This window comes from Lichenostomus cassidix, unplaced genomic scaffold (assembly GCF_008360975.1).
Source record: "Lichenostomus cassidix isolate B80296 unplaced genomic scaffold, HeHo_3.0 HiC_scaffold_549, whole genome shotgun sequence".
Classification (NCBI taxonomy): Eukaryota; Metazoa; Chordata; class Aves; order Passeriformes; family Meliphagidae; genus Lichenostomus; species Lichenostomus cassidix.
The window spans coordinates 152,502-178,542 of NW_028147342.1; the positions used below are offsets into that span (position 1 = coordinate 152,502).

At 49.9% G+C, this 26,041-nt stretch overlaps 1 protein-coding gene across 1 annotated transcript in view; it reads left to right on the forward strand.

Moving 5' to 3' along the window:
* The window catches only part of LOC146423376 (neurofascin-like), a 69,126-nt gene that overhangs the window by 35,555 nt on the left and 7,530 nt on the right, over nucleotides 1–26,041 (forward strand). The window contains 5 exon segments of the mRNA XM_085044827.1: nucleotides 7,939–8,193; nucleotides 10,513–10,629; nucleotides 13,575–13,730; nucleotides 21,930–22,061; nucleotides 23,937–24,006. Coding sequence (XP_084900953.1) covers nucleotides 7,939–8,193; nucleotides 10,513–10,629; nucleotides 13,575–13,730; nucleotides 21,930–22,061; nucleotides 23,937–24,006 — 730 coding nt within the window.

A 26,041-nucleotide genomic window follows, 5' to 3' on the forward strand; every position in this document is an offset into this window, starting at 1 on the left:
TATGTACAGGTTTTTCCCTATTAAAATGGGGTTTTCCCAATTACATACAGGTTTTTCCCTATTAAAGTTGGTTTTCCCTATTATATACAGATTTTTCCCCTATTAAAATGGGATTTCCCCTATTATATACAGATTTTTCCCTATTAAAGCAGGATTTCCCTATTACATACAGGTTTTTCCCTATTAAAATTGGGTTTTCCCTATTGCACACAGTTTTTTCCCTATGATATACAGGTTTTTCCCTATTAAAGTGAGGTTTCCCCTATTATACACAATTTTTTCCCTATAAAAGAAAGTTCTAGGGGTGTAGCCAACCCCAAACTCATCCCAAAAAATCTGGAACACCAACAATTCCCCATTTCCCGCTCCGAGGGTTTTCCAGCTTTGCCTTCGCTCAGCCCAGGCAGGAAGAGCTTCCCAGGGAATTCTCTTCCCGAGGGATACAAGTGCAGGAATTCTCTCTGCACCTGTAGGATTTGCTCTCCTGCCTCCTCGGTGTCCCTTGTCCTTTGAGTTTGTCACAGTGATGTCTCTTCCTGATTTTATTTCGATTTTTTTCCTCTCTTTCTGAATAGATCTTTCCTGTCTTTCTCCTTCCTGTCTTTTTTCTCTTCCTTCCCATTCTTAAAAAGAAATGAGGAATGACAGATTGGTCTGGTTGAGGTGGTGGGGAGCTGAAAACAAACATGAAAAACCCAAAAATGAACATAAGAACCCCAAAAATTAACACAAACCCCCGAAAATTAACATAAAAAAACCCGAAAATGAACAGAAAAAACCTCCAAAAACGAACATAAAAAACCTGTGGGATTTGAGATTCTCCAATCCTGTGCTATCAGTAAAAACCAGGAAGAATTAAAAATAAACCTCTGCAAATGTACTCGGCCCCAATCATCAAAAATCATGAAAAATTCATCCCCGCTCCTCCAAGCCTAATTATTTGGTAGGCACACCCCAGGGAAAGCTGCTGCCCAACAACGCATTAAAAGCATCTTTAAATAATTAAAAAGCAGCAGAGATTGGGATTGGGCCAAAAATTAAAAAAAAAAAAATCCACTCCTCACTAAATTATCCAACTCTGAGCAGGATTTGTGTCTTTTCCTTAGCTCTTCCCCTAAAAAAATCCCATTTTTCTTTTAGGATTCTTCCTCTCTGCTGGTTTTTTCCCCAAATCCGAGCTTCAAACGGGTTTTTTTGTGGAATATTTGGATTTTATTTTTTTTTCCCGCTCCATCCCAGCTGGGGAGGAACAAGATCTCAGCATCTCTCATTAACGAAATCCTTAATTGCTGCCTCCCCCCATCCATCATCAGACCCTCTTTCTCCCCCCCATCCTTCCCTGAGAGGGAATAAATGGATTTTCCAGACGGGAAAAGCCTCAGAAGGGAGGCAATTAAAGACCTGAGTGCTCCTTTAGCTCTTCCCAGACGGGATAAATTGCTCCTGGTGGTTTTAATCTGAATTTCCTGGGAGATTTCTCCCCGCTCGGAGCAATTCCAGGCTCTGCCCAGCACTGGGGATTTTTTTTTCTCCCCTCATCCCACAAATTCCAGGCGCTCCTTCTTGTCCCTAAAATCGCTGCCCAAGCCCTGGAGTGCTGGGAAGGAAATCAGCTCCAGTTCCTCCTCAAAAATCGGGAATGTCGTGGCTGTTTGGAGGAAGGATGGATGGGATTTCCAAGGAAAAACTGAGCTGGGCTGGGAATGGCAGCCTGGATCCCTTTGGGATCTTTGTCACTGCCGGTGGCAGCCAGAAGGGACGTCGGGAAGGGATTGTCCATGGCTGGATCCCTTTTCTTCGGGGGATATGGGATCTCTCTGATCCTTGAGATCGCTCGGATCCACTTTGATCCACCCAGCCCTCATCAGGGGATGGATTTCAAAGCCCAGGAATGCCCTGATCCCTTTTCTTTGGGAGATCTCGGATCCCTGAGATCCCTCAGATCCCCTTGATCTCCCCAGACCTCATTATGGGATGGATTTCAAAGCCCTGTGAACTCCCTGATCCCTTTTCTTTTGGGAATATTGGATCCTTGACACCTCTTGGATCTCCCTGATCCCTCCAGCCTTCATTATGGGATGGATTTTAAATCCCAGGAATGTCCTGATCCCTTTTCTTCAGGGGATATCAGATCCCTCTCATCCCTGAGATCCCTCAGATCCCTCCAGCCCTCATCAGGGGATGGATTTCAAATCCCAGGAAAGCCCTGATCCCTTTTCTTCTGGGAATATTGGATCCCTGAGATTCCTCAGATCCCCCTGTTTGCCCCAGCCCTCATTACAGGATGGTTTTCAATACCCCAGGAACACCAAGATCCCTTTTCTTCAGGGAATATTGGATCCCTGAGATCTCTCAGATCCCCCTGTTCACCCCAGCCCTCATTATGGGATGGATTTCAAATCCCAAGAATGCCCTGATCCCTTTTCTTTGGGGAATATTTGATCCTTGAGATTCCCTTGCATCCCCCTGATCACCCCAGCCCTCATTAGGGGATGAATTTTAAAGCCCAGGAATGTCCTGATCCCTTTTCTTCAGGGGATATCAGATCCTTCTCATCCCTGAGATCCCTCAGATCACCCCAGCTCTCATCAGGGGATGGATTTCAAAACCCAGGAAAGCCCTGATCCCTTTTCTTCAGGAGATCTCACATCCCTCAGATCCCCTTGATCTCCCCAGCCCTCATCAGGGGATGGATTTCAAAGCTCAGGAATGCCCTGATCCCTTTTCTTTGGGAGATCTCGGATCCCTGAGATCCCTCAGATCCCCCCGGCCCTTATTATGGGATGGATTTCAAAGCCCCATGAACTCCCTGATCCTTTTTCTTTGGGGAATATTTGATCCTTGAGATTCCCTCGGATCCCCTTGATCCCTCCAGCCCTCATTATGGGATGAATTTCAAATCCCAGGAATGCCCAGATCCCTTCTCTTTGGGGGATAGCAGATCTCTGAGATACTCAGATCTCCTTTACTCCTTCCAGCTCTCATTACAGGATGGATTTCAAATCCCAGGAATGTCCTGATCCCTTTTCCTCGGGAGATCTCACATCCCTCAGATCCCTTTGATCTCCCCAGCCCTCATTATGGGATGGATTTCAAATCCCAGGAACACCTAGATCCCTTTTCTTTGGGGAATATTGGATCCCTGAGATCCCTCAGATCTCCCCAGCCCTCATCAGGGGATGGATTTCAAATCCCAGGAATGCCCTGATCCCTTTTCTTTGGGAGATCTCAGATCCCTGAGATCCCTCAGATCCCCCCAGCCCTCATTATGGGATGGATTTCAAAACCCAGGAACTCCTAGATCCCTTTTCTTCGGGAGTTCTCACATCCCTCAGATCCCCTTGATCTCCCCAGCCCTCATCAGGGGATGGATTTCAAACCCCCACGAACTCCCTGATCCCTTTTCTTTGGGAGATCTTGGATCCCTCTCGTCCCTGAGGTCTCTCTGATCCCCCCAGCCCTGATCAGGGGATGAATTTCAAAGCCTCAATCCCCCGGTGTGCTCCCCGACTTTCCCATCCCGGCTCAAATCCCACCCCTCCCTCTCCCCTCATCCCCACCCTCCCCTCGCCGAGCTTTCCAGCTCACCCCACCCCACTCCTCACCCAGCCCCGCTCCTGCCAGCGTGATTTCCATCCCCACATCCCCGCTCGGGGTCACCCTGATGGGAAGCGACAGCTCCGCTCCCGGCCATCGCTTCGCCCGGGAGGAGCAGGGAGGGCAAATCCCGCCTGGAATCGCTGCCGACTCGTCCCGGAGGATTTCCGTGCGGGAGGGATGCGATCCTGAGCCAGGGCTGGGATTTATCCCGGGTAATCTCTTCCCGTCTGAAGTCTGGAGGAGATTTGGAGATGGAGTTTTGCTGCTCCGGCGGAGCGGAGAGGGAAGGCTGGAGGGCTGTGCCAGGTTTTCTGCCTTTCCCAAAGTCACTTCTGGGGTCTCGTTGTCCTTCTAGGGGAGCCAGGCGTTCCCGAGGGAATGCTGGAAGGCTCTGCCAGGTTCTCTGTGTTTTCCCAAAGTTCCTTTGTGCCTTTTGGGGTCTCAGTTTCCTTCCAGGGAGCCAGGCATTCCCACGGGAATGCTGGAAGGCTCTGCCAGGTTTTCCACCTTTTCAAAGCCACTTTTCCCCTTCTGGGGTGTCCATTTCCTTCCCGAGAAGCCAGGCATTCCCGAGGGAATAGGGAATGTTGTGCCAGGTTTTCCGCCTTTTCCCAAAGTCCTTTTTTCCTTTTTGGGGTCTTATTTTCTTTCCAGGGGAGCCAGATATTCCCAAGGGAATGCTGGAAAGCTCTGCCAGGTTCTCTGTGATTTCCCAAAGTCCCTTTGTGCCTTTTGGGGTCTCATTTTCCTTCCAGGATAGCCAGCCATTCCCAAAGGAATGCTGGAATGTTCTGCCAGGTTCTCTGTGATTTCCCAAAGTCACTTTTGGGGTCTCGTTTTCCTTCCAGGGGAGCCAGGCATTCCCAAGGGAATGCTGGAAGGCTGTGCCAGGTTTTCCACCTTTTCAAAGCCACTTTTCCCCTTCTGGGGTCTCGTTTTCCTTCTGGAGGAGCCAGGCATTCCAAAAGGAATCCTAGAAGGCTGTGCCAGATTTTCCACCTTTCCAAAGTCACTTTTCCCCTTTTGGGATCTCATTTTCCTTCCTGAGAAGCCAGCGATTCCCAATGGAATTCTGGAAAGCTCTGCCAGGTTCTCTGTGTTTTCCCAAAGTCCCTCTGTGCCTTTTGGGGTCTCATTTTCCTTCCCGGGGAGCCCAGGATCCCCAAGGGAACTCCCAACCCGCATTATCTGCTCTCCCCGGCGCTGTTTGATCGCTCACAGTCTGCTCCATCCCGCTAATGGGAACATTAACCCCGCGACCCCAATCTCTTAACCCCAAAACCCCTCCAGCAATCCGCCGAGATGGATCCCAAACCCCAGCCCAGCCAAACCTTTTAGCGACCTCAGGACCCCACAAAGTCCTTCCCCCACAGCCGGGCGGGACAAACCCACAAGGGCAAACCGCGAAAATCCCTTTTTTTTACCGCGCCCGAGGGCAAAGCCGAGCCGTGGGATGTGTCGCCTCCCTGTCCCCTCCCTGTCACCGCTCCCGAGCTGGGCAGGGACGGGCTGGGCCCGGCGGGGGCTTCGGGTCGGGCTGCATGAGCGGGGAGGGGATTTGGGGTGATTGTGGATGCTTTGGGTCTGTCTGAGGGTTTTGGGGTGATTGTGAATGCTTTGGGGCACTTCTGGGTCTGCTTGGGGGTTTTGGGGTGATTGTGAATGCTTTGGGACACTTCTGGGTCTGGCTGAGAGTTTTGGGGTGATTGTGAATGCTTTGGGTCTGTCTGAGGGATTTGGGGTCACTGTGGATGCTTTGGGGCACTTCTGGGTCTGCCTGGGGGTTTTGGGGTGACTGCGGCTGATCTCGGTGGCTGGGCTGGGGATTTTGGGGTGACTGTGGCTGCTCTGGGGGCACTTTTGAGGAACCGGGGGTGCTCTGGGGACCCAATTTGGGCTGGGCTGATGTTTTTGAGGAGCTGTGCATGTTCCCGGGGCACCTCCGGGGCTGGGCTGGAGTTTTTTAGTATCTTGGGGTGCTCTTCGGTCATCCTTGGGGCTGAGCTGATTTTTTTATGACCTTGGGGTGCTCTGGGATCATCCCTGGGGCTGGGCTGGAGCTTTTCAGGAGCTGTGGCTGCTCCCGGTGCACCTCTGGGGCTGGGCTGGAGTTTTTTAGTATCTTGGGGTGCTCTGGGGTCATCCCTGGGGCTGGGCTGGAGCTTTTGAGGACCTTGGGGTGTTCTAGGGTCACCCCTGGCCTGGCCCTGCTGTAACTGTGGGGTTTTTTGCATCCCAGAAGGATTTAGCGAGCTGCCGCCCCTCTCCGCTTTGGGATGGAGCTTTTAGGGCTCTGCTCTCCTCCGGGGTGGGCTGGGAGGGAAAGAAAAGCCCCGCTCGGCCCTAGAACTGGTTCTAAAGTGATTTCCTGGAGCTGATCTCGTCCGGGGGTGACATTTATAAAATCTGCTTCCCTTTGCCCAGCGGAGGGGTTGGGAATGCCTCGACCTGCAGGAATGATTTGTATAAATCTGATTTAACCTGAGCGTGCCGGGGTGAATCCCCTCCGAGTTACCTTTGGTATTTGGAGCAGAATTCCAGCTGTTTTTTTTCTGCTGGAAATGCTTTCCTCCCTGTCAGCAGGAGCCTCACGCACACTCAGGGAGAGTTTAAAGGACACATTTCCCCATTTTTCCTTGGAATCGCAGCTCCAGTGAGATCGTTTAGCAAACAAATCGCTCCCGATTTTCCCCGGGACAGCCCGAGGTGTTCCAAACCCTCCGTCCCGATTTAAATACAAATTTCCATCAAATTCCGGCAAATCTCCGTCCCTCCCTCCTCCATGAGCTCAAATCCTCCTCAATACCGAAACTTCTCCTTCTCCAGCTGGAAAAAAAAAAAAGCTGTGAAGCTTCAGGCTGAGCTGGCAGCTCCAAAAATTCTGGAGGTGTAGTGCGGGGGCGGCTGGATTAACGGGATTGCGGCTCGCCCGACTAATGGGATTAGCGGCTGTTCCTGGAGAGCTAAATCCCATTAGGTTTTCCCGGGAGCCCCGAGCGCGGTGGGACAATGAGATGAGGAGGATGGGATGAGGACAAAGCCGTGCGTCCCTTCAGAGCCGTTTTTCCAGGGTGAAATCGGTGCTGTTTCATCCCAGGAGGGTGATGGGCAGGGAAAAGTCAGAGGAGAAGCAGCTCGTTCTGCCCTGGGATTTGGATTGGGATTGGGATCGGGATTGGGATCGGGATTGGGATCGGGATTGGGATCGGGATTGGGGTCAGACTGGGGGAATGGGAGCAGCTCCTGGAATGGCCTCAGGCCATCCATCCATGGCGACAGGGATAGGAAAAGGGATTCAGCCTGGTGTTCCCAGTGGGATTTGCTCCAACCCCTGGGATGGGCTCAGGCTGTCTCTCCATGGGGTCAGGAATAGGAAAAGGGGTTCAGCCGTGCATTCCCAATGGGATTTTTCCTGCACCTCTCCCAGTTTCTGGAATGGGTGCAGACCATCCCTGCATGGGGTCAGGGATAGGAAAACGGGTTCAGCCTCATATTCCCAATGGGATTTGCTCCAAACCCTGGGATGGGCTCAGTTTGTCTCTCCATGGGGTCAGGGATAGGAAAATGGGTTCAGCTGTGCATTCCCAGTGGGATTTGCTCCTGCACCTCCTCAGCTCCTGGGATGGACACAGCAGGACAAAGGCAGGAAAAGGTGTCCAGCCTGGTGTTCCCAATGGGATTTGCTCCAACCCCTGGGATGGGCTCAGGCTGTCTCTCCATGGGGTCAGGGATAGGAAAACAGGTTCAGCCGTACATTCCCAATGGGATTTTTTTCCAGCACTTTTGCCAGTTCTTGTAATGGTTGCAGCTCATCCCTGCATGGGGTCAGGGATAGGAAAATGGGTTCAGCCTGGTATTCTCAGTGGGATTTGCTCCAGCACCTCCTCAGGTCCTGGACTGGGTGCAGACCCTTCCTGCATGGGGCCAGGGATAGGAAAATGGGTTCAGCCATGGATTCCTAATGGGCTTTGCTCCAACACCTTTGTCAGCTCCTGGAATGGGTGTAGCTCATCCCTGCATGGGGTCAGGGATAGGAAAATGGGTTCAGCCTCATATTCCTGGCGGCATTTGCTCCAGCACCTCCTTAGCTCCTGGAATGGGTGCAGACCATCCCTGCATGGGGTCAGGGATAGGAAAAAGGGTTCAGCCTCGTATTTCCGGTGGGATTTGCTCCAGCATCTCTCCCAGCCCCTGGAATGTGCACAGACCCTTCCTGCATGGGGTCAGGGGCAGGAAAAGGGTCCAGCCATGCGTTCCTGGTGGGATTTGCTCCAAGCCGTGCCGTGCCGAGCCCCGGGGCGTCACCTCGGGTACAAAGCTGGTATTTCCCTCTCCCAGAGGCAACTGGGCCACCTCCAACCGCAGTGGAGGAAACCAGTGCTGAAACCAGCCCTGAAATCATCAGCCCTACAGTCAGCCCTACAGTCAGCCCTACAACCAGCCCTGAAATCAGCCCTACAACCAGCCCTACAACCAGCCCTACAACCAGCCCTACAACCACCACAACAACCACCACAACAACCGCCAGCACCGCCGCCAGCACCAGCGCCGCTGCCGAGAGGGCTCCGGCAGCCACCACCAGGCACGAGTTGGGTACTGAGCTTTTCTTTTCCTCCTAACCCCTCGCTGACCCTACTGGCATCCTTCCCCACCCCGATTCCCGCGGATCCGGGGGAAATCGGAACTGTGCCGTGCTCTGGGAGTGGCTGAGGGTTGGGAATTTGGGTGTAAAGCTGGGAATTTGGGTGTAAAACTGGGAATTTGGAGGTTTCTCTGGTCTCAGTTCTGGGGGTGTGGCGATGAGTGTTTGGGAAGAGCCAAAAACCCTACAAACTCTGACCCCAAAGCGCGATGCTGCGTTTAGCGCTGTTAAAAACGGGTTCTGGCGCTCCCGCGGGAAACGTCACCTCGGATTTAGCGCTTCGGCGGCTGGCGAGGAGAGCTGTCAGGATTTATCCGAGTTCTGGGGTTTATCCCGCTGGAATTCCCCCGCGGGAAGGGTGGGAATTCCAGGATTTCCAGCACAGTTCCCTCGCCGGGTGTTTCCCGGGTCAGGGGAAGCGTCTCGTGCCTACTCGGATCTGGTGGGGAAATCTTCCCTGCTCGGTTGTGTTTTGGGGATGAATCTTGAAGGATTTATCTGGCAGAGCCTTGGGTTGGAAATGCCGGGGTGGTGGGATGTGCGGCTGGTGAATGATTGGGTTTATTTGGAAATAAATCGAGCGAAAGGGATGGAATTGGGATTAAAAGGTTGGATGGGGTTTGGAGCAACCTGGGGTGGTGGGAAATGTGGAATATGGGGTGGAATGCGATGAGTTTTGAGGTTCCTCCCAACCCAGACCAGCCCGGGATGATTCCGTGACTCAGTTCAAAGCAGTTTCTTTCTATTTTTCCATAAAATCAGGTTAAAATGCTTTAAAAATGCCCCAAAAACCTCAATCAGGGGGGATTTTCCCCCATATGACAGCCCAGGTTTGGTGACGGAGTGAAGTCACCCCCACAGCAGTCATTAATCCATGGACAAACAGTTATTAATCCATGGAAAAACAATCATTAATCCATGGAAAAATGGAAATAAAGAATGCAGTGTGAGGCACAGGGCAGGGAAAAAGGACAGGAAAGAAAAAGGGACTTCCTGTGTCCTCACCCAGCCCAGGATTTAAAGGATTTTGGGTCACCCTGCAGTGGCAGAACCCTGAAAATCCCTCAGTCAGTTTTTCCCAGGGATTGTGGATGTCAATCCCAATTTTGTGAGGTCAAAACCTCAGAATTTCCCGAGGAAAAATGCCAGGAAAACCCGCGATGCTCATCCAGGCGGGAATTCCAGGAGGGATGTGCCCTGGAAGGATTTCGGGATGAGCAGAGTGGGGTTGGATTTAAACACCATCAAAATTCCCTAAAAATGTTGGGAATCTGGGAAAAAATCAACTCATCTTTAGGATGAAATTAATCCACATTTGGGTTTGGATTGAAGTGTTCACTCCAGGAATTTGTAAGGATTTTGTAAGGATTTTTAAGCTTTTTGTAAGCTTTTTGTAAGATTTTTGTAAGATTTTTTTGTGAGGTTTTTGTGAGGTTTTGGGAGAATTCTGTAAGGGTTTGGTGAGGTTGTTGTGAAGCTTTGTAAGATTTTTGTAAGCACTTTGTAAAGTTTTTTTTTTTTAAGGTTTTTGTGAGGTTTTTATGAGGTTTAAGTATTTTTGTGAGGTTTTTATGAGGTTTAAGTATTTTTGTGAGGTTTTTGTGAGGATTTTGTAAGGTTTTTGTGGGCTTTTTGTAAGGATTTTGTGAGGCTTTCGTGAGACTTTTAAAAATGTTTTTATTATATTCTTGTGAGGTTTTGAGAGGTTTTAGTAAGTTTTTTTTGGTCTTTAAGGTTTTTTTAAACGTTTTTACCACATTGTCGTGAGGTTTTCATTCGGGTTTTGTGAGGGATTTTTTAAGATTTTGAAAGCTTTTTCAACATTTTTACGATGTTCTTGTGAGGTTTTTGTAAGGTTTTTGTGAGGTTTTGAGAGGTTTTGTAAGGGTTTTTTTAGGGTTTTTTTAAAGGTTTTTAGGGTTTTATAAAGTTTTTTAAGGTATTTTAGGGGGGTTAGGGGTTTTTTAGGGTTTTTAGGGTTTTTTTAAGTTTTTTTAGGGCCTTTTAGGTTTTTTTAGGGTTTTTTAGGTTTTTTAGGGTTTTTAAGGGCTTTTAAGGGGGTTTTTAAAGTTTTTTTTTAGGTTTTTCAAGGTTTTTTAAGGTTTTTTAAGGTTTTTTTAGGTTTTGTTAAGGTTTTTTAGGTTTTGTTAAGGTTTTTTAGGTTTCCACACCATTTTTCCGCCTCCCCCCACCGCCACCCTCCATGCACCCTCCAATCCGGCTCCGACCCCACTAACCACCCCACTAACCGCTCTTCTAACCGTCCCCAGCCGCCAATGGATCGTCCATATGGGACATCAGGGCCATGGCGAACAGTAACTGGGCAAACATCACCTGGAGCCACAATTTCTCGGCAGGAACTGACTTTGTGGTTAAGTATATCACCAGTAAGCATCAGATCGCGTGGGGCATTACGGGGTGGCGGTGCCCTGGCAGATCCTGCCGGTTCCCTGGATGGAATTCCCCAATTCCAGCTGGAAAAACGGGAGGGGAAATCCTCGTGGTTGTGCCAGTGCCCTTTGAGATCCTGGAGTGAATTCCCCAATTCCAGCTGGAAAAATGGGAGAGAAAATCCTTGTGGTTGTGTCAGTGCCCTTAGGGATTCTGGAGTGAATTTCCCAATTCCAGCTGGAAATATGGGAGGGGAAAACTTCACGGTCATGGTGGTGCCCTTCGAGATTCTGGATTGAATTCCCCAATTCCAGCTGGAAAAACAGGAGGGGAAATCCTCGCGGTTGTGTCAGTGCCCTTTGAGATCCTGGATTGAATTCCCCAATTCCAGCTGGAAAAATGGGAGGGGAAATCCTCGTGGTCATGCTGGTGCCCTTTGAGATTCTGCTCATTCCTTGGATTGGATTTCCCAATTCCAGCTGGAAAAACGGGAGGGGAAATCCTCGTGGTTGTGTCAGAGCCCTTAGAGATCCTGGATGGAATTCCCCAATTCCAGCTGGAAAAATGGGAAAGGAAAACCTCATGGTCATATCAATGCCCTTAGAGATCCTGCCAGCTCCTGCCCGTTCCTTGGATTTCATTTTCCAGCTGGAAAAATGGGAGAGGAAAACCTCATGGTCATGGCAGTGAGGCACCTCAGAGGTGAGATTCTGCCAATTCCTTGGATTGAATTCCCCAATTCCAGCTGGAAAAATGGGAAAGGAAAACCTCATGGTTATGTCAGTGCCCTTAGAGATCCTGGAGTGAACTCCCCAATTCCAGCTGGAAAAATGGGAGAGGAAAACCTCGTGGTCATTTCGGTGCCCTTAGAGATCCTGCCAGCTCCTGCCCATCCCTTTGATTTAATTTTCCAGCTGGAAAAATGGGAGAGGAAAACCTCATAGTCATGCTGGTGCCCTTAGAGATCCTGGCCATTCCTTGGATTTCATTTCCCCAATTCCAGCTGGAAAAAAGGGAGTGGAAAACCTTGTGGTCATGGTAGTAGCTCCCACCCATCCCTTGGATTGAATTCCTGAATTTCAGCTGGATAAATGGGAAGAGAAAGCTTTGCAGTTGTGTCAGTGCCCTTGCAGATCCTGCCAGCTCCTGCCCGTTCCTTGGATTTCATTTTCCAGCTGGAAAAATGACAGGAAAACCTCGTGGTCATGGCGGTGCCCTTTGAGATCCTGCCCATTCCTTGGGTTGAATTCCACAATTCCAGCTGGAAAAGCAGGAGAGTAAAACCTCGTGGTCATTTCGGTGCCCTTAGAGATCCTGCCAGCTCCCACCCATCCCTAGGATTTCATTTTCCAGCTGGAAAAATGAGAGCAAAACCTCATAGTCATGGCGATGCCCTTTAAAATCCTGCCCATTCCTTGGATTGAATTCCCCAATTCCAGCTGGAAAATCGGGAGGAGAAAACCTCGTGGTCATGGTGGTTAGGGTGGCTCTGGAGCAGTTCCCTCTCCGTGCGCCGACGGCCGTGGGGTTGGATGATTTTTGTGGATAATGAGCTGTGGTCGATGGAAAGAGATGGAAAATAAGGAGAAAAAGGAAATTGATGGGAATTGGAAGATGGGATTCCCGAACCTGGAGTTGGCAGAATCCTCTGTGATCCCAAAGCTCCTCCTCGGTGTCTCTCGGCGCTGTCAGGCTCCGTCGCGGGCAGGAAGCACAGCCGGGATCTCAGGGTTCGGGGCTGGTTTAGGGACAGGTTTTGTGGTGTTGGTTGGTTTGGGATTTCTGGAGAAATCGGCTGCTGTTTATCCCAGAGTTTATTCCCAGCCCTTGGATCTGCTGCTGTGCTGGTCTGGAATCCCTGGAATTGGCATTTCAGATAAACTGGTTGGGGTAACGATCCCAAAACAGCACAACCCCAAATCCGCACCTCCTTGGTTCAGGAAAAAATCCCAAACCAGCACCTCCTTGGCTTGGTCTTGATCCTAAACCAGCAGCTTCTTGGGTCAGGAAACAATCCCAAACCATTACCTCCTTGGCTCAATATTGATCCCAAACCAGTACCTCCTTGGCTTGGTCTCGATCCCAAACCAGCAGCTGCTTGGGTCAGTATTGACCCCAAACCAGCAGCTCCTTGTATCATCTCGACCCCAAACCAGAGGCTCCTTGAATCCATATTGATCCCAAACCAGCAGCCCCTTGGCTCATTCTCGATCCCAAACCAACAGCTCCTTGGCTTGGTTTTGATCCCAAACCAGCAACTCCTTGAATCAGTACTGATCCCAAACCAGCAGCTCCTTGGCTGGGACAATGACCCCAAACCAGCAGCTCTTTGGCTTGGTTTTGATCCCAAACCAACAACTCCTTGGCTCAGTATTGATCCCAAACCAGCAGCTCCTTGAATCCATATTGATCCCAAACCAGCAACTCCTTGAATCCGTATTGATCCCAAACCAGCAGCCCCTTGGCTCAGTCTCGATCCCAAACCAGCAGCTCCCTGGCTTGGTTTTGATCCCAAACCAGCAGCTCCTTGAATCAGTACTGATCCCAAATCAGTAGCTCCTTGGCTGGGACAATGACCCCAAACCAGCAGCTCTTTGGCTTGGTTTCGATCCCAAACCAGCAACTCCTCGGCTCAGTATTGACCCCAAACCAGCAGCTCCTTGAATCCATATTGATCCCAAACCAGCAACTCCTTGAATCCGTATTGATCCCAAACCAGCAGCCCCTTGGCTCAGTCTCGATCCCAAACCAGCAGGTCCTTGGCTTGTTCTCGATCCCAAACCAGCAGCCCCCTGGCTCGTTCTCAATCCCAAACCCTGCCCCGGGAGCCGCGCCGTTCCCGGCCATCCCGCAGCGCCAGCCCCGCAGCGCCGAGGCGGCAGTGTCCCCGTGTCCCCGCGGGGTGTCGGGCGGGGTTTGATGTGCGGTTTCTGTTCCCCAGGTAACAAGACAGAGCGCTCCATCCCCGTTAGGGCTCAGGGCCCGTCCTCGGTGCAGCTGGCCGATCTGACGCCGGGCATGATGTACAAGCTCTGGGTGTTCCCCATATGGTCTCACCCCAGCGAGCACTCGTACATTACCTTTACCACCAGCTCAGGTGAGACGGGCGTGTCCCCAGCATGGCCCCGCCGTGTCCCCAGGCTGTGCCTAAAGTGTCCCCAGAGTGTCCTCAGAGTGTCCCCAGCATGGCCCCGCCGTGTCCCCAGGCTGTGCCTAAAGTGTCCCCAGAGTGTTCCTGGCATGGCCCCACTGTGTCCCCAGGCTGTGCCTAAAGTGTCCCCAGAGTGTCCCCAGAGTGTACCTGGCATGGCCCCGCAGGGTCCCCAGGCTGTGCCTAAAGTGTCCTCAGAGAGTCCTCGGAGTGTCCCCAGAGTGTCCCCAGCATGGCCTTGCAGTGTCCCCAGGTTGTGCCTGAAGTGTCCCCAGAGTGTCCTCGGAGTGTCCCCAGAGTGTCCCCAGCATGGCCCCGCAGTGTCCCCAGGCTGTGCCTAAAGTGTCCCCAGGCAGTGCCTGAAGTGTCCCCAGAGTGTCCTCGGAGTGTCCCCAGAGTGTCCCCAGCATGGCCTTGCAGTGTCCCCAGGTTGTGCCTAAAGTGTCCCCAGAGTGTCCTTGGAGTGTCCTCGGAGTGTTCCCAGCATGGCCCTGAAGTGTCCCCAGGCTGTGCCTAAAGTGTCCCCAGAGTGTCCCCGGCATGGTCCCAGGGTGTCATCATGGTGTCTTCAGAGTGTTCTTGGAGTGTCCTCAGAGTGTCCCCAGCATGGCCCCAGGGTGTCCCCAGAGCGTCCCTGAAGCGTCCCCAGAGTGTCTCCAGGGTGTTCCCACAGTGTCCACAGCATGGCCCCAGCATGGTCCCAGAGTGTCCTCAGAGTGTCCCCAGAGTGTCCCCAGAGTGTCCCTGGCATGGCCCCGCAGTGTCCTCGGGATGTCCCCAGAGTGTCCCCACAGTGTTCTCACAGTGTGCACGGCGTGGCCTTGGAGTGTCCTCAGGGTGTTCCTTAAGTGTCCCCAGAGTGTCCTTGGAGTGTCCCCACAGTGTCCACGGCATGGCTTCAGCATGGCTTCAGCATGGCCCCCGAGTGTCCTCAGAGTGTCCTCAGAGTGTCCTCAGAGTTTCCGCGGTGTGTCTCCAGAGTGTCTCCAGAATGTCCCCAGAGTGTCTCTGGAGTGTCACCAGAGTGTCCCTGGCATGGCCTCAGCATGTCCCCAAAGTATCCCCAGAGTGTCTGTGGTATGAAACCAGAGTGTCCCCAGAGTGTCCCTGGCGTGTCCCCATCACGGCATGTCTCAGGGGTGTCTCTGGCATGGCTCCAGCGTGTCCCCAGGGTGTCCCCAACATGTCCCCAGAGCGTCCCCAGCATGGCCCCATCGTGTCTTCTGAGTGTCCCCAGAGTGTCCCCAGAGTGTCCCCAGAGTGTCCCCAGCATCTCCCCACCATCCCCATGGTGCTCCAGCCGTGGCTGCCTGGAAAACGCTCATCCCACACCCTCAGCTCCTGGAATTGCTCAATCCTCAGCATTGCACAGAGGAGGAGGAGAATCCCAGGAAGGGATGGGGATTCCTCGGGATGGAGATTCCTCGATTTGGGGATTCCCTGGGATGAGAATTCCTCGGGATGGAGATTCCTCGATTTGGGGATTCCTTGGGATGAGGATTCCTCAATTTGGGGATCCCTTGGGATGAAGGAAAGGGAGGAGAACACATCCATGTTGTCACAGCCCCCCGAGCATGCTGGGGACACTTGGGGACAACCCAGAGGGTGATGTGATGTGATGCAGGACTGGAGCAAGAATGCAGTGTTGGCACGAGTGTATCCATAGGGATTCCATCCTCCTGGCATCTTTCCTGTGGCACTTTGGGTGTAATTCCCAGGCTTTGGATCCGTGTGGTTTCCACATCTTCCTGCTGATGGATTCCCAATTCCCACCCGGCTTCAGAGGCTCCTCATTCGTCCCACAGGAGTTTTATCCATTTATAAATCCCCACCGTTCCCTCCTGACCATTCCCAGAAAATCCAAACAGCCCTAAATCCCTTCTAATCCACATGAGGCTTTTCCGTAGGGATCTGTGCCCCTGTCAAATATTCCACTGGAATTCCCCAGAGCAGGAAACACCAGAGCAGGAAACCCTGAGAGAGGTGGAGATTTCCAAGGAATTAAAAGGGTTTTGGCTCCAGCCATGGGATGGGAAGGTCTGGGAATTCCTGGGCTCTGCCAGGAAGGGTGAAAGGAAAATGAGATTCCCAGGAAGGGAGAGATTTGGGAATTGGGGAGCAGAGCTCCCCACACCCATGTGTGTATCCAAAATCATCCGAAAATCTGGGGAATTCCCCGGCAGGGAGAGATGGCGTTCCGTGGAATTAAGGTTGGAAAAACCTCTAGGATCATCGAGTCCCGCCATCGCCCTGGCACCGCCGAGGCCACCGTGTCCCCAGGTGCCACACCAGGGTGGGTTTGGGGTGTCCAACGCTGCCCAACAAGGACAAATCTCCAGTGAGTGCCGGAGATTTGTCCCCAGACTGCTCCGGGATTGAGCAAATCCATGGCACAGCACCTCTGGAATATTCCGATCCCACACATCAGAGCTGATTTTGGACTCAGATGCCCCAGTCTTGGGTTAAATCCCTGATTTTGTTTCTGCTTCCAGATCCCTCTGAGTCCAAAATCACTGCCAGTGACATCTCCCACCCTGACGTGGAAGTTATCCCTATGGATAACGATTTTATCTGGATTTTAATCCTCCTGGATAATGATTTTATCCCTCTGGATGACGATTTTATCCCTCTGGATGATGATTTTATCCCTCTGGATAATATTTTATCCCCCTGGACAACCACTCCCAACCTGGACCCGCCTTTTATCCTTTCTCCCCTGCTTTCCCCCCACTTCAGGATCCATGGGGGGACAGCAAGGGGCAGGGAATCGTTAAAAAACCCGGAAAAAAAGCACAATATCCTCGGCTGATTCCTGCCGGGAAGGCTCTGCATATATTTTCCATAATTGAGAGGTTCCTACTGATATTTTCATGGAGATTAAGGACTCGGCCACCTTTCTCCCCGGGATGGAGGCTGATGGAGCTGACCTGAGCCCTGTGGGATGCTCGGAGTTGTCGCCTTCCCTGCAGGAATAAATTCTCCACATCCATTCCCATCCTGGCTGGATGCTGCAGGACCCTGCTGGCACCGGGAATGCTTTGGATAAAAGGGAATTTTGCAGGTTTTTGGGGGGTTTTGGGGTTTTTGATGTCTTGCAAATGGTTGTTCTGAAGGTTTTTTCAGGCTGGGGGTGGATAAATAAGGAATATTCCACCGCGGGAGGTGCTGCTTGGATTTTGCTCCTGATTAACTGGCGGCTCATTAAGGCAAAAAAAAAATTCCTCCCGGGAGCAAAGGGCGCTTGGAAACGACAGAAATAGCGGAGTGGAAGGAGGTCTGCTGGATTTGGAATAAAATAAATGAGTTTCTCAGCTTGGCCAAACACTGGGAAGAACATCCAGGAAAGGGAAGGGTTGGGAGAACCCTGAGGGAGCTGGGAAAGGAGCTCAGCCTGGAGCAAAGGGGATCAGGGGGACCTTGTGGCTCTGCAAACTCCCTGCCAGGAGGGATTTGGGATCTGATCCCAGGGCACAGGGACAGCAGGAGAGGGAACAGCCTCAGGCTGGGCCAGGGGAGGCTCAGGGTGGACAGCAGCAGGAATTTCCTCATGGAAAGGGTGGGCAGGGATTGGAGCTGCCCAGGGAGGTTTGGAGTGCTCAGCCCTGCAGGTGTCACCTGGATGTGGCACTCAGGCTGGGGACAAGGTCAGGCACAGCTCGGACTCGATGATCCCAGAGGGATTTTCCAACCTCAGCCATCCTGGAATTCTGGGAATAAGATCCCACAGGGACTTTTCACCCCCAAGAATCTTTGCAATCAAAGACAAAAACCCGCTGGAGCCGAGCTCTGCTCCTGGCACGTCAATCACACTGCTTAGCTGATGACTTTGCTGCCACGAAATTATCCTTAATTATTTCTAAAAAGGCTCCGCAGCTGCAATTCCAATCAGGACCTGCTGGATCAGGCAGCTGCTCTCCCGTTTTCCCTCGAGGTTGTTGTCACCTTAAAGCAAATCACAAAATCCCCATGGAGATCCACAGGCTCCAAACCTTCCCTTCACTCGTTTATTCCAAATCCATCCTTGCTGGGACTCAGATTTGGTCCTCAGGTGTTGCTTTTTTGGGGAGGATGGAAATTATCCTCATTTTTTGGGGGAGGATGGAAATTATCCCCCTTTTTTGGGGGACAGTGGATATTATCCCCCTTTTTTCTGGGAAGGATAGAAATTATCCCCCTTTTTTTGGGGAGAAGATGGAAATTATACTCCACTTTTTGTGGGAAGGGTTGAAATGATCCCATTTTTCTTCATGAAGGATGGAAATTATTCCCCCTTTTTTTTTAGGAAAGGGTAGAAATTACCTCCAGGCAATACCTCCAACCCAGAGATCTCCTGGGCACTTGGGGTTTAAAATCCTCCCTCCTTTCCAAACTCAGCTCCAACCCTCATCCCATTATTCCTACTTGACGACCCTTTTGTTTCCCCCTGGAAAAATCCCATTTCACTGCTATCCACAGAATCTTTTCCCATCTCCAGGTTTTCCCTCCCCGAGCGCTCGGATAATCAAATCAATTTCTTCATTATCATCTCATCCTCTCCATCCAAAAGTGCATCCTCGGGGAGCTCAGGTTGGGATGGAGGAAATGTGGGGTTTGGCAGCTCTAGGGGGAAAAACAGCCAAAGGAAGCATCAGGCAGCTCCTTCCACCCTCAGTCCTTCCCAAAATCCCAAAAAGTTCCAGGTTCGGCATCACTTCTTGACCAAAGGTTCTCCCTCGTTCCCTTGATAAATTCTTTTATCCGAATTTCCTTGCTGTGGTTTGCCTGGAATTCCTTGGATTTCATCCTGAGGGAAAAACGTCTTCTCTTTCAGTTTTCAGTTTTCAGCTTTCAGTTTTCAGTTTGCAGTTTTTTCAGTTTTCAGTTTGCCGTTTAAGCCCTGAAATTTTGTGGGGTGGGAATTTTTGCCAATCCATCCCATTTCTCCAAGATCCTTTCCATCCCAGCACATTAAGGGAAGGTCATTCCCTGCTTTCTTTATCCACCTTTTTTTCCCCAGATTTCCAGGACTCTCCCTGCTCTCCCCTGCCCATCTCCATCCCAAATCCCATCCCAATTCTCCCACATTCCCACTTGGAATGCCTCAGTTTTCCCACAGCTCAGACAAACCCTTCAAAATCCCTGAAGGTTATTTTCTGCTCAGCTCTGCCTCGCTGAATTCCAAGGAGAGGCTGGAAAAAGCTATTTATAGGCCATGGAATTGTCTTTCCGACCGTGTGGGAATCTGGGAATGGCATGGAGGACACTGGAGGATGGGATTGAGGCACTTCCAGGCTCGGAATTAATCCCATTAACAGGCAGGAGACTTGGGAAGGTGCTGGAAGCAGGAATTTGCTCCAGGGAAAAAAAAAAATTTGAGAGATCAGATCTCTTCTATGTGGGATTTCTTTGGGTTTCTTTGGGGTTTTTCTTGAGTTCTTTTCTTTTTCTCTTTTTGGGTTTCTTTTCTTTAGGGTTTCTTTGGGATTCCTGTCATTCCTGTTGCTGTTCCCTGTGTCATTCCAAGCTTTTCCCAGTTGTTCCCAGGTCTTGGGGGTTTTCTCCAGTCCCCCTTCAGGGACTCCAGTCCATCCCAGTCCATCCCTGTCCATCCCAGTCCATCCCAGTTCATCCCAGTTCATCCCAGTTCATCCCAGTCCATCCCCATTCATCCCAGTTCAAGGCTTCCAATGGACCCTGAGGGATTTCTTTAGGGTTTTTCTTGAGTTCTTTTCTTTTTCTCTTTTTGGGTTTCTTTTCTTTAGGGTTTCTTTGGGATTCCTGTCATTCCTGTTGTTGTTCCCTGTGTCATTCCAAGCTTTTCCCACTTGTTCCCAGGTCTTGGGGGTTTCCTCCAGTCCCCCTTCAGGGACTCCAGTTCATCCCAGTCCATCCCAGTTCATCCCAGTTCATCCCAGTTCATCCCAGTCCATCCCAGTCCATCCCAGTTCATCCCAGTTCATCCCAGTTCATCCCAGTTCATCCCAGTCCATCCTAGTTCATCCCAGTCCATCCCAGTTCATCCCAGTCCCTCCCAGTCCATCCCAGTTCAAGGCTTCCAATGGACTCTGAGGGATATCTTTAGGGTTTTTCTTGAGTTCTTTTATTTTTCTCTTTTTGGGTTTCTTTTCTTTAGGGTATCTTTGGGATTCCTGTCATTCCTGTTGTTGTTCCCTGTGTCATTCCAAGCTTTTCCCACTTGTTCCCAGGTCTTGGGGGTTTCCTCCAGTCCCCCCTGCAGGGACTCCAGTTCATCCCAGTTCATCCCAGTCCATCCCAGTCCATCCCAGTCCATCCCAGTCCATCCCAGTTCAAGGCTTCCAATGGACCCTGAGGGATTTCTTTAGGGTTTTTCTTGAGTTCTTTTCTTTTTCTCTTTTTGGGTTTCTTTTCTTTAGGGTTTCTTTGGGATTCCTGTCATTCCTGTTGTTGTTCCCTGTGTCATTCCAAGCTTTTCCCACTTGTTCCCAGGTCTTGGGGGTTTCCTCCAGTCCCCCTTCAGGGACTCCAGTTCATCCCAGTCCATCCCAGTTCATCCCAGTTCATCCCAGTTCATCCCAGTCCATCCCAGTCCATCCCAGTTCATCCCAGTTCATCCCAGTTCATCCCAGTTCATCCCAGTCCATCCTAGTTCATCCCAGTCCATCCCAGTTCATCCCAGTCCCTCCCAGTCCATCCCAGTTCAAGGCTTCCAATGGACTCTGAGGGATATCTTTAGGGTTTTTCTTGAGTTCTTTTATTTTTCTCTTTTTGGGTTTCTTTTCTTTAGGGTATCTTTGGGATTCCTGTCATTCCTGTTGTTGTTCCCTGTGTCATTCCAAGCTTTTCCCACTTGTTCCCAGGTCTTGGGGGTTTCCTCCAGTCCCCCCTGCAGGGACTCCAGTTCATCCCAGTTCATCCCAGTCCATCCCAGTCCATCCCAGTCCATCCCAGTCCATCCCAGTTCAAGGCTTCCAATGGACCCTGAGAGATTTCTTTAGGGTTTTTCTTGAGTTCTTTTCTTTTTCTCTTTTTGGGTTTCTTTTCTTTAGGGTATCTTTGGGATTCCTGTCAGTCCTGTTGTCATTCCCTGTGTCATTCCAAGCTTTTCCCACTTGTTCCCAGGTCTTCCACCAGGACCTTCCCAGTTCTGGAGACCCTCCAGTTCATCCCAGTCCATCCCAGTTCATCCCAATCCATCCCAGTCCATCTCAGTCCATCCCAGTCCATCCCAGTCCATCCCAGTCCATCCCAGTTCATCCCAGTCCATCTCAGTCCATCCCAGTCCATCCCAGTTCATCCCAGTCCACCCCAGTTCAAGGCTTCCAATGGACCCTGAGGGTTCAGCAATTCCTTGATCCATGGTGTTCCCCAAAATCCCTGGAGAGCAGGATTTGGGAATGTTTCTGTTGGATTTTCAGTTTTCAGAGGCAGCAAATTCCATTCCATCTCTTCCACAGCTTCTTCTGCTTTTGTTTGCAATTCCCTTTTCCCAGGTTTTCCTTTCTGTTGGGTTTCTCTGCTGTTCGCAGCTCCGGAGGAAATGGAGTTATTTAGCATTGCAAAAGGGAAAAAAACATGAAAAACCACAAGAAAACACCACCAATAAAATACAAAAACGCCACCAAAAATACACCAAAAACCCACAGAAAACCACAAAAACCCCACCAAAAACACACCAAAAAGCCAGAAAAAACTCACCAATAAAACACAAAAAACCACAAAAATCCCACCAAAAACCCACCCCCAAAATACCAAAAAACACCAAAAAAACCATTAAAAACATACACATAAAAGCACCAAAAGCAACCAAAAAAACACCAAGAAACACCAAAATATCACTGAAAGACCACAAAAAATTCCACCAAAGGACCACCAGAAGAACGTCAACATAACACAAAAAACCCACAAAAAATCCACCCAAAAACCACCAAAAACCACCCAAAAACCACCAAAAAACACCAAAAAACCACCAAAAACCACCAAAACCCACCAAAAAACCATGAAAAACCACAAAAAACCACCAAAAACCACCAAAACCCACAACCCCATGAGCTCCACCCTCAGCCAACACCACCCACACACCCAAACCCAAAAAAATTCCCAAACCAGCGCCCTGAACTCCTCCTCCTCCGCTCCCTCCCCGTTTTTCTCCGTTCCTCAGGACGGTTTTTCCCGTTTTCCCGGCAGCTTACACCAAGAACCAGGTGGACATCGCCACGCAGGGCTGGTTCATCGGCCTGATGTGCGCCATCGCCCTGCTGGTGCTCATCCTGCTCATCGTCTGCTTCATCAAGAGGAGCCGCGGCGGCAAGTACCCGGGTGAGAGCGGCAACGGGGATTGCTGGGATTTAAAAATATTTGGGATAATCCTGTGGTGGGAGATGTCCGGGTGAGAGCGGGAATGGGAATTGCTGGGATTTAAACAGGTTTGGGATGATCTAGTAGTGGGGAATATCCAGGTGAGAGATGGGAATGGGAATTCCCGGAATTTAAATAGGTTTGGGATGATCCAGTGGTGGGAAGTACCCGGGTGAGAGTGGGAGTGGGGATTCCTGGAATTTAAATAGGTTTGGGATGATCTAGTGGTGGGAGATGTCTGGGTGAGAGATGGGAATGGGAATTCCTGGAATTTAAATGGGTTTGGGATAATCCAGTGGTGGGAAGTACCCAGGTGAGAGCGGGAATGGGAATTCCTGGAATTTAAATAGGTTTGGGATGATCCAGTTCTGGGAGATATCCAGGTGAGAGCAGGAATGGGCATTCCCGAAACTGAAATAGGTTTGGGATGATCCAGTGGTGGGAGATGTCCGGGTGAGAGCGGGAATGGGAATTCCTGGAATTTAAATAGGTTTGGGATGATCTAGTGGTGGGAGATGTCCGGGTGAGAGTGGGAACGGGGATTCCTGAGATTTAAATAGGTTTGGGATGATCTAATGGTGGGGAACAACAGGGTGAGAGCGGGAATGGGAATTCCTGGAATTTAAATAGGTTTGGGATGATCCAGTGGTGGAGAATATCCAGGTGAGAGTGGGAATGGGCATTCCCAAAATTTAAACAGGTTTGGGATTCTTGGGGTTCATCCAGTGGTGGGAAATATCCAAGTGAGAGCAGGAATGGGAATTCCCGGACTTTAAATAGGTTTGGGATGATCCAGTGGTGGGAGATATCCAGATGAGAGCGGGAATGGGAATTCCTGAAAATTGAATGGGTCTGGGATAATCCAGTCCTTGGAAATATCCAGGAGACAGTGGGAATGGATATTCCCGAAATTTAAACAGGTTTGGTATTCTTGGGGTTCATCCAGTTCTGGGAAATATCCAAGTGAGAGACAGGAATATTTATATCCCAATATTTAGACAGGTCCAGGATAATCCAATGGTGAGAATTACAGAGCTATATTTTATGCGAGTATATAAATATATTTCTATATTAATTGATATATAAATTATACACATAAAATTGATATATGAATTTTTAAGAAGCATCGTTTCATTCATTGTTTATTTTTTTCAGGGGGTTATTTACTAATAAAAAAATCATTTTTAAAATTTCTTTAAAAAAAAAAACCCCAAACCTTGTCAAACCCTTTGCAAACCTCTTGTAAAACCCTTGGTAAATACTTCACAAGCCCTTTTCAAACACTTTTTCACTTAATGAATCCATTCATAACCCCTTTGTAATCCCTTTGTAACCCTTTTACAACCCCTTTATCACATCCTTCGTAACCCTTTTTAACCCCTTTATAACCCTTTTTATAAACCCCTTTGTAACCCCTTTGTAACCCTTTTTATAACCCTTTTTTAACCCCTTTGTAACCCTTTTTATAACCCTTTTTTAACCCCTTTGTAACCCTTTTTATAAACCTTTTTTAACCCCTTTGTAACCCTTTTTATAAACCCTTTATAAACCCTTTGTAACCCTTTTGTAACCCCTTTGTAACCCCTTTATCACATCCTTTATAACCCCTTTGTAACCTTTTTGTAACCCTTTTTATAAACCTTTTATAAACCCTTTATAAACCCTTTGTAACCCCTTTGTAACCCCTTTGTAAACCCTGTGTAACTCCCTTTCCAACCCTTCCCATTGCAATTTTTCCCTCTCCAACCTCCTCCCCCTCAGCTCTCCCCCACAACTCCTCCCCAAACCCTTCCCGTCCTTACTGGTTTAACTGGGAATCCTCTCCTCCCTCCCCAGTGCGCGACAACAAGGACGAGCACCTCAACCCCGAGGACAAGAACGTGGAGGACGGATCCTTCGACTACAGGTGGGATCCCCCGGAATGTCGGATCCCTCCCCACCATCACCACCCCCTTTTCCCCCCACAAACCCCACAAATCCCCCCGGAACGATCCCTGGTTTTTCCCTCCTCCTGCCGCCTTCCCGCTGCCCCTTCTTCCCCAAAAAAACGGTTCCCGAAAAGCTGGGATGCTCCTTGTTTTCCTGGGATTCTGGAATTGGCCATCTGGGGAAGATCCCAGAGGGAGCAGAGCGACCCTATTGGAGTTCTTGAGGAGTAAAATCCTGAAAAATCGCCCCAAGACCCCGAATTTTGGAGCAGCCTGAGGGTATTTGTGCAGTCTCATCCCAAATCTCAACCCCTCTCCCTCCCATAAAGGAGAATCCAGGGGAGAAATGCCTGAAGTTTTGTTGGGATCAGTGCAGGCAGAGCTGGGACTCTGGAATTAGCTCAGCTACTGATTAGCACATAAAACCCAAAAAATCACCCCAAACCCCTGAATTTTGGAGCAGCCTGAGGGTATTTGTGGAGTCTCACCCCAAATCTCAACCCCTCTCCTTCCCATAAAGGAGGATCCAGGGGAGAAATTCCCAAAGTTTTGTTGGGATCAGTGCAGGCAGAGCTGGGATTCTGGAATTAGCTCAGCTTCCATTTAACACATGAAAAAACAAATAAAACCCCAAAAATCACCCCAAACCCCCAAATTTTGTCCCACCCTGAGGGTATTTGTGGAGTCTCATCCCAAATCTCAACCCCTCTCCATCCCATAAAGGAGGATCCAGGGGAGAAATTCCCAAAGTTTTGTTGGGATCAGTGCAGGCAGAGCTGAGATTCTGGAATTAGCTCAGCTTCCATTTAACACATGAAAAAACAAATAAAACCCCAAAAATCACCCCAAACCCCTGAATTTTGGAGCAGCCTGAGGGTGTTTGTGGAATATCCTAAAGGAAGATCCATGGGAGAAATGCCTGTTGGGATCAGTGCAGGCAGAGCTGGGACTCTGGAATTAGCTCAGCTACTGATTAGCACATAAAACTCCCAAAATCACCCCAAAACCCCGAATTTTGGAGCAGCCTGAGGGTATTTGTGGAGTCTCATCCCAAATCTCAACCCCTCTCCGTCCCATAAAGGAGGATCCAGGGGAGAAATTCCCAACATTTTATTGGGATCAGTGCAGGCAGAGCTGGGATTCTGGAATTAGCTCAGATCCTGATTAACACATAAAAAACCCACAAAAAACCCCAAAAAATCACCCCAAAACCCCCAGATTTTGTCCCACCCTGAGGATATTTCTGCAGTTTCACCCCATAGCTCAACCCCTCTCCTTCCCATAAAGGAATATCCAGGGGAGAAATTCCCAAAATTCCGTTGGGATCAGCCCTGGAAGCAGGAAAAGGGAATGATTTGGGGTCTGCCTGCATTCCAGCCCCACAGAATTCCACCAAAACCCCTTGGAGGATTCCAGGAATTTCCCATGTTTCCCACTGCCAGGGCTCACCTGGAAAATGAGGGAATCTGGGACGTTTTAATTTGAATTCCTTAAAGGATTCCTTCAAGAATTCCTTCAAGAATTCCTTAAAGAATTCCTTAAAGGATTCCTTCAAGAATTCCTTCAAGAATTCAAATTCCCTTTCCCGCCTGAGCTGAGCTGAAAATCAGGGATTTTCCTCCTGATTTAAACCAGGGGTTGATTCAATCCAGCGTCATTCCCAGCAGGGGAAGGATTTATTTGGGATGCAGGAAGGGATGGAAAAAGAAAAGGTTTTGTTGAAGGATTTAGGGGAAACGAAGTGAATCAGGAAGGGAAATGGAGCAGGAGATCATATTTATTTTGTCAGTGGCACGGAAACTCCATTCCAGAGGGAATTTTTTAATTCCAAAGGATTCCATTAATCCCGAAGCTCCCAAAAAACCCACAGAACACAAACAGATCCCAGTGGGATGCTGTAGGGCAAGGCTGGCATTCCTCACGGTCCTAAAACAACATTTGGGGCCAAAACCTCCCTGCTGGAGCTGCTCAGGGTGGCCAAAAACCCACCTGTGGATTCCTGGGATGCTCCTT